General features: G+C 46.8%; 2 protein-coding genes across 3 annotated transcripts; both read right to left on the minus strand.

Moving 5' to 3' along the window:
- Positions 1-3: 3 nt before the first annotated feature.
- On the minus strand, positions 4-1,409 carry LOC117837878 (dirigent protein 24). The gene has a single exon (XM_034717680.2). The coding sequence runs from the start codon at positions 1,222-1,224 to the stop codon at positions 202-204; it is 1,023 nt and encodes a 340-aa protein (XP_034573571.1). The 5' UTR covers positions 1,225-1,409; the 3' UTR covers positions 4-201.
- Positions 1,410-1,845: 436 nt separating this feature from the next.
- Positions 1,846-8,204, minus strand: LOC117837876 (uncharacterized). 2 transcript variants are annotated; one of them, XM_034717676.2, is made up of 5 exons: positions 7,774-8,204; positions 5,880-5,935; positions 3,561-5,534; positions 2,978-3,248; positions 1,846-2,898 (listed from the first exon to the last, which is right to left on the minus strand). In XM_034717676.2, the coding sequence occupies exons 1-5, from the start codon at positions 7,871-7,873 to the stop codon at positions 2,255-2,257; spliced, it is 3,045 nt and encodes a 1,014-aa protein (XP_034573567.1). In that variant the 5' UTR covers positions 7,874-8,204; the 3' UTR covers positions 1,846-2,254. The 2 variants fall into 2 exon arrangements, with proteins under 2 accessions (XP_034573567.1, XP_034573569.1); XM_034717678.2 differs by having other exon boundaries at positions 2,978-3,236; positions 7,774-8,203.

Genomic DNA, 8,204 nt, shown 5'->3' on the forward strand with positions numbered 1-8,204 from the left:
TCATTTCACTGCCTTTCTGGGAGATTTCATATTAAAGATACTTAATTTACTCCATACAATATCACAATTTGCTGATGCGATCGAAGCACCTATCACATTACATACATGCTGGCAGAAAAGTGGCATACTTGAAAATTCAAACGCTGCACGAAACTGCAAAGCATCGTAACCCGGAAGGACAAGAGCTTGCAATGGAGCGGCTCAAATGAGGTGGATGTTGAACTGGAGCAGGGTCTCGACGCCGTCGGTGGTGTGCTCGTCGCCGGGGTGCAGCGTCTGGATGGCGGCGAATCCCTTGGCGTTCTCGTACTTGCCTGTGCCCCCGATGATGGCGATGTGTGACTCGGGCGCGGCCATCCGGTGGACCCCGAAGAAGCTGAGCGTGTCGCCGTGCGGCGCGTCGGGGCCCTCGAACATGGCCGTGAGCACGATGGTCTTGCTGGTGCCGTCCTGTGAGCTGGCGACGTAAAACCCCTGCGCCCTGCCGATGACCCCGGCGCCGAGCTCGTGGCCCTCGGTGAGCTCGTCGTCGATGACGGTGGTGGTACCGAAGAGGAGGTTCTGGAGCGTGACGCCCGAGGGGAGGTCCCCGGCGTTGACGAAGGGGATGTTCTTGTTGCCGCCGTTGACGGGGTTGCCGTTGTTCTGGACGAGGACGCCGCCGCCGGAGGTGCCGCCGAGCCCCGCGACGTAGGGGGCGTTGTTGCCGTTGATGAGGCTGGTGGCGCCCTGCGGCAGCGGCACCGCGCCCTGGATCGGGAAGATGTTGGTGTTGGGGCGCGCGAACGGGAGCTGCCCGTTGGCCGCCGCGCTCGCCACCACGCCGGTCACGATGCGCCCCGACGGCTGCGAGCCCCCCAGGATGTCGTGCATGAAGAACGTCAGCGGGTGGTCACCCGCGCCCGCGCCGGCGGCTCCGACGTTCGCAGCTGCAGCGCCACCGCTGGCAGCTCCTGCGGCGTTGCCCGTCGCGGCGGCACCGGCAGTCGCAGCCCCCGCGGCGCCCGCGGCTACTGGGCCGGCCGCTGGTGCCACCACCACTGGGTCGGTGGGGGGGTCCGTGGGGGCGGGCAGCGGGTCGTCAGGCAGGGGAGCCTCCGCTGGAGCGGCAGGCTGAGGCTGCTCGTCGAGGACGCGGCCGGCGAACGCGCAGTTCGCCACGGCGAGCGCGAGCGCCAGGTACAGCGCCGCCCTGACGGCTTGCACCGCGTTCCTGGTGGCCATGACGGCAACGGCCGTGTCGCAAAGCAGACTTGAATGTCCCTGGACAAGAGCGATCAATGTGTCGCGTAGGCAATCAGCTGTTGATCAGTGAATCGCCTGTGCTAGCTGCTGTTCATGGCGTTGCGAGCTGCAAGATTTATATGGGACGTTTCAAGCTTGGTGGAGTTGCTTGTTGGCGGTGTTGTGTGTTAGTTGTGCGAGGACGTCCAGGAACCTAAACCCCTGAGAAGCGAGGAGCAGTTGGGAGGGACAGGAACCGAGGCGCTCAGATGACCAGCGACGCACGGGCAGGTGTGCTGATCGGGGAGTGGTTTTGCCTTGCCCTGCGAGTTTGCAACGTGCGCCCGCCCGTCGGCGCAGATCAAGTTGCTGCTGTGAACGGCGTACCAAAATGCTCGCAGCGTGTTCAGCCGCTCGATCCAACAAGCCCCAGTAGATCACTATGGTCATCGCAGAGCATAGGCACACGCATCAGCTCTTCATGTACACTTGCGCAGGGTTGGACATTGCTCTTTTGCATAAGCTGCTTCTTCCACATGAGCATGCCATATCCCCCAAAGCACAGGGCACAGCACAAGAACTAACATTGTCAGATCGCAATAACTGGACTAACAGTCACTATTGCATGTAACAATAAACATATAAATGCCAGCAGAGATTAATTTACACAGTACCTTAATACCAAAATTGTACATTTCTATTTCACTATTATACCAGCCAGAAAAAGAAGAAAAATCCGCCTTCCCGAGTTTGGAGGGAAAGCCTCCAGGACTACGTTATTGAGTTGGGAGCAAAATGGTAACATATACATGATACAACCAGGTCCAACTGGGGATCCCGCTTGTTTTTGGTGCTCCAATATCTACCTACAGCCATTTAAGCCCATCCACTTCAGTAGCCATGTGGTGAATTCCTGTAATTATCAGCCTCTATAGCGATTCATTGATGGCTCCTTTCACTGGATTTTCACCAGCCATCGATCCATATGCATATGCTTGCGATGGCTATTGGCGCAAAACATTGGTCATCTCTAGCCACAGAGCTTGGTGGATTTAGCCACCCCCAAGAAGTCAGCTATGATTTCCTCTAGGAGATCTTCTTGCAAGATACAACCAATATCGCTCCCGACCAGATAGGCACCGTCTTCAGAACTAGCCCACTCAACACTCAAGAGTAGGCTTTCCTGATTAAACACCATCTCTTGCCGTAGCTGGACCACCCTTTGCCACACCATCTCAGCAAACTCTTCATGGTCCCAACCAGGCAAGCACATCCTCAACAATCCCTTTGAGCAACTCTGCATTAGAGAGGTGATTATATCCCTGAGAACAACACTTGTGATGTCAAACAATAGCTTCCTCTCAGCTGGTGGCCATAAAATGAGGCTGCTGTACTTGTTTTCAAGTTCATCATATAAATCAGCGCCTGCAGGACACTCCAGTAAGTAGCAGTTTTCAAGCAGCTCATCCTGGTTGGCAGCATGAATGCCCAAACCAGTAAGCATATCAAGCACGTAGGAGAAATCCCTCTCTTCTTCATCCCTAAAAGCATGGGATTCCTCCATTTCAGGAAGAGGCTGACATGCTGTCTCATTGTCACTCAATATAAAAAGCTCAGTGTCATCTCCACCATCCGTAGTCTCCCTCTTGAGAAGCCGAAGTTGCATTCTGAGCTCTGCAATATTTACAATAAATCAAATCCAAGAACTGAGATTAAGGAAGAAAAATCAGAAGAAAAAAACCCGATCACTTGCCTTGAAGATCTGCGCTAATTTTCTCAAAATCTCCTGAGTAAACATCTTCAGCGTCCATGGAAGATTCAAGAACAGACACTGGACTTTGCTGGTCATCTTTGTTTGAGCTTGTTGGCGATTCGGATCCATTAGGTGGAATACAAAGGGTTTGATTGCCATCCCCTTGGCGATGATCAATCCCCACAAGAGAATCTGATTCTATCGTGGGATCATAAATGGTTGGGTAATCATCAGCTTGATGGTATTCAATCCGCTCATCCTGAATTGAAAACTGCTAGCAGTTATTAAGCGTGACATGGGAAAAACCAAGCAAACCCTCAAATGACAGCGAAGGCAATATAATAGTATGCACATGTTAAAACGGAGAAATCAGTGTTTTTGAGTAGTGCACATTTCACACTTCCAGCAGAACACTGAGTGCAAACTAAAAGTAAATTAAAAAAAATAAGGAATGGCATCTTGGAACCTTAGTACAACAAATCAGAAGAAATTCAAACGGTTTGCTCAAAAGAAAGTGCTCACATGATTGAAGATTTGCTAGAGTGAACGAGAGGAAGAAATAATGCAATAAGGGTATTCGTACCTTAATCTCATCAAGATTAGGGTCGAGAAGGCATTCATCTAATGCTGCTGCTGCTGTCTGTTTAAGCATTTGCTGGTTCTGTCCAGTAGAAGAAAGAGGTGTTCTATTACTGCCAGGGATTGCAGAACTGGTAGCCAGAACACCTACTGCATCTAGTTCATGGTCAAGATTTGCAGGATGCAGTGACTGTTCAGATGTATCTGGCACGGCAGTAATATTAACTGGCTCCTCGTAATTTACATGTATCTCACGTTCAACTACCATTGTTTCCTCATTATCTGGAGACATCAGATCAGATTCATCACCATGTATTGTAGAATCTCTACCCAGAGATTGTCTTTGCCTGCCACGACATGCATACTCAGAATAGTGCGGTCCCACCTTCAGAACATCTTTAAGCATTGAAAACTCATTATACCTAACACTACCAGCTCGTTTTCTATTGTTCGACTTTTGAACTCCGCGGATGAAGGATGGTGGAAGAGATTTGGACCTTGTCAATTTACTAGCAGCCGTGTCTCTCCATCCATCATTGCTGCTGATGCCAAGAGGATAGATGCATGAGCCTTGCATTCTATCACTCTGAACTTCTCCCTTGGGACATTTCCTGCATGCCATTTTGTGGGTAGCAACTTTTGATGCTTCCTGATCTGAGAGAGCAAGCACATCCCCGAGTGTGCTGAAGCCATCACTATCAGTTACTTGATCCTGACACTGATGGGTCTTCTTCCATCTGTTAGAGAGGTGTCTCTTTGCTTCCTTGCTTACTGATGTTTCAGCTGAATATGTTGGTGAAGAGTTGAAGCTGGAAGAAGGCCAAACATCACATATCTCAGAAGATCTATGAATTGCCTCTGGAGTCTTGTGCTTAGAAACAGATGACAGGAACTGTGACCTTTCATCTGAAGCAAAAGTTATGGTCTCTGAGTTGACAACATGTTTCCTACTTCCACCCCTAACAGCTCTCATTTGTTTGGTGATCTCCCTAGCAATTTCTCTAGATCCCTTCCCCATACGGCCTAATGTTTCAGAATCTCCAAGGGGCACCTGACACATGTAATCTTCAGTATACGGACTCCATCTACCAACATCTTGATATTCTTTGTGCTTCCTATAATCAGAATGAGAGATTTCATGATGCAGGGGAAGGGCTCCTTCAACATCATGGGGTTTCTCAAGACTTGGCTTCAAGACAACAATCCGGGTGGGACAGCCTTGATTTCCAGCATTTTCATGGTGACCGGACCTTGACAGTTTCTGCCTCAATGAACCAGACTCTTCTTTTAGGGATTGATAGGACACGTTAGGATATGGCTTCCTCAAAGAATGTTTCACTTCCTTTTGCTCACTGAAGTTGCTCTCAGTGGCAGTACTTTGATTTCTTCGAGATGGCTTCAATATCGTTATGCAGTTTGCGGTAGAGGATGGAGAATCACGCTTATGCAGGTCCCTTCTGACAACAGGATCAAATTTTTGAAGAAATTCCAACAAAACATCCCTGTTAGATACTAATGCATCAAGTGTCTCATTAAATTCTTCTGACATATGAAGGGATTCATCAGTAGAAAGACGCTTGGCATCTATAAATTTCTGCCTTATGAAATCTATATCAGCACTGTCAGTCTTGTCAGATCTGGAACTTGTATTTCCATTTTTAGATCTTGGGCTCCGGTGCATCTTTGTTTTTGTGGCCTCCATAACTTCGAAAACATCAATTATATCATCTGCACTTCTCCTGTGTGGAATGCTTTCATGAAAACCAACAGGTGAAGTCTTTGGTGCATGACTTCGGGTATATACATGCTGGTTATGGGTTCCAGATGAAGGCAGCGAATCAAGACCCATTAACCTCCCTACAGCACCTGGTGAAATGTGCCTAGCATTGACATCATTTGAGAATTCTTCGTCTATTAGCATTTTCATTGGTACAACACTGCCTTTTCTTGATTTACTTTGCCTGTTAACCGCAGCAAACTGAGACGGAAAAAAAAAGAGAGAGAGGGCATAACAATTCATTAGTTAGCTCTTACATTGGCAAAGTAAATTCAACAAATAATCAGTTAATAAAAGTGTAAAGTTTAATAGATGAAGATGCAAACTGAATACGATTAATCCTCATAAATAATTACAGCAAATTTCACTTGATACAATAAAGCATACCATTTAAGACATGTTTAAAAATACACCAATAGTATATGCACCTCAGCTTTATGCTGTCAGTTTTATGGCATAGTTTCAATAAGTCTTGAGCTCTTTAATTCCAAGCATGTGAATCATATGCATATGATATACATCTTCTACTAAATACAGATGACTCACCATAGAATCAGATAGTATCCCTGGACAAGTTGCTTGTTTCCTAGAAGGCACAACTCCTGTTCAAAAGCAAAGAAATAGAAATTAATATTCGCAGGTCAAAACCAGAATGGCAACAGTAGTAACATGCTGAGGTGGATTTGTAAGACCACGAAGGAAAGGTTGCAAATGCAATTCATTTGTTCCTAGACTCCACCTAAAGGTAAAATAAATATGAAGATATCAGTTGTTGGGCTCGATCAGGCAGTCTTCGTAAGGAGAGAATTTACTAGAAATTACTATGGAACTAGATATATGAGAGAAGGGTGCATCAAAAGGAAGCATAAGCATCCATAAACATCAAAGATTCAAATTGTTCATGCAGCGAGTTCCCAAGTTGCCATTTCTTTCTTAACAAACCCGTACAACTTCATTTTGCAATTTAGAATTGAAGCAATGGCAATCATCAGCTCGTCCACAAACCATAACTTTCTGGAACACCCGCAGAATATTTGTTGAAACATTTGCACAATACTAAATCTCTTTAGGGACATCACTGGTGGAATCAGGGGGGCCCTCACCATGTAAGTACGTCATTGCTGCTACAACTATATAGCTACATAACCTTCCATCACATGGAGCCTCTTTGAAGGACACATCACAAGTAAGGAGATGCAACAGGCCAGAACTACACTGACAAGGTACAAGCTTTGTAGGACCACCCAGCAAATAGGAACCATGAAGAATAGTGCACAGTATTTGCTTCAATTCCACATGGCAGTAGACTGAATTTCTACTACCCCAAGTACTTCCTTTATAGAACAAGCAGAAGGGATCCAGAGCAAGTTTCACCGTTAGTGATTAAAAAAGCTGTACTTCTCTTCTATGACTAAGTGACAAATCCATGTTTATCAAATATTTGCTTAGCCATTAGCATAGGAAGTGAAGACCACTTGGCCATGAACCATCACGGCATCCAACAGCCAAGAGTACACGGAATAGAATAATTTAATGCTTTAACTTACATATCCAGCAAATTACGGACAAGTGAGGTTTCTTTGCGTGATCTTGTGGGAATTGACAAGTTGACAACATCATACATTTCTTTATGCAACTATAAATTCCACAATCTACAGTGCTCCAATAATTCATGGCATCCCATGATGTAGAAGTTTATTCCAAATACGGCAAAACTGGATGGGAAATTGCATCCTTTTCGCGCTTGGTTTTTAAAATTGGCCTAGAACTCGTGCAGAATCTAGGCCACTGCAGCTTCAAATGAAAGGACAATAAACAATAGAAAAGAATTGTCCGCCAAAATGGTTTGAAATTGGAAGCAAGAATCTTTCTCTCTCCAATAAAGGCATGACTAAGACCTAAAGTCCACGAGAAAGCTATGTCCCCGCAGCAAAAAACAAGGTTAGAAAAGATTGCAGGCCCTTTCACTCAGTTATGTCAAATCTTCAAGAACTAAGTTGATTTATGCCAAACTATTTGTCCTAAGAAATCATGTTATTAGCTAATGTGCACAAACCCGGAAAAGGACGTGCTTTCCAACACCAAACTTCACCCATACGAAGTGGAGATGACGGTGAAAAGACGGGATTTAATTCAAAACACAAAGCGCAACCTAAAAATGGATTTTGACGAATGTGCAAGCAACCCCAAGCTCCCGATAGCAGCACCAGAACTACAAAGGGGGGGAAACGAAAACTATGTCCTAATCTCATAAGGATGAAGCAAGAGAAAAATAACCCCAACAACCATCACTGTCCAAGATCAAAGATGGGATCTTCATCACATGGACTCCCTACCAAAAAAAAAAACAAAAACTTGCGCAGAAAAAAATCCGAAATTTCAAAAGAGAAATCAAGCAGCACCAAAGGAATCTACAACAAGAAAGTGGGCAAGCGCGTACCGTGGTGATCGGGGCTGGTAACGGTGGAGCGCGCCGCATTCCGCTCCGACGACCCGTCGCTCTCTCTCCGCCGCGATCTGCCTCGCGCAATGCTCGCCATGCTCACCTCCCCCGTTCCAGAGCCCGACCGGTTGCGGCGACGAAGCAATCTCTCATCCGCCGGGCGCAAAGTGGGGGGGCGGGATAGAGAGTGGTGGACTCTGAGAGCTAAACGGGCGAGTCGATTTTGAGTGGGAGGGAGAGGACCGGAAGAGGACGACGACGGGGAAATAGACCTGTTTGTTTTCGTCTGCCCGTTCCTTGTCTCTCTCTAGCCTCTCCTCTCTGGACGGAGCGCTGGTGGCCTGTTTCTCTCTCTAAAATCTCGCTTACCTATGTGAGGTTTTGTATCTTTCAGTTTCTTCTCCCCTTCTCTCTCTATCTACAATCCT

The sequence above is a fragment of the Setaria viridis genome, chromosome 9, assembly GCF_005286985.2.
Source record: "Setaria viridis chromosome 9, Setaria_viridis_v4.0, whole genome shotgun sequence".
Lineage (NCBI taxonomy): Eukaryota > Viridiplantae > Streptophyta > Magnoliopsida > Poales > Poaceae > Setaria > Setaria viridis.

What these genes read in the sequence shown, in the direction of transcription:
- LOC117837878 (XM_034717680.2), bottom strand. Translation starts at nt 1,224, where the DNA reads ATGGCCACCAGGAACGCGGTGCAAGCCGTCAGGGCGGCGCTGTACCTG.
- LOC117837876 (XM_034717676.2), bottom strand. Translation starts at nt 7,873, where the DNA reads ATGGCGAGCATTGCGCGAGGCAGATCGCGGCGGAGAGAGAGCGACGGG. An exon ending in CTAATCTTGATGAGATTAAG is followed by an intron (nt 3,249 to 3,560) that starts GTACGAATACCC and finishes AACTGCTAGCAG; the next exon opens with TTTTCAATTCAGGATGAGCG. An exon ending in AATTAGCGCAGATCTTCAAG is followed by an intron (nt 2,899 to 2,977) that starts GCAAGTGATCGG and finishes TAAATATTGCAG; the next exon opens with AGCTCAGAATGCAACTTCGG.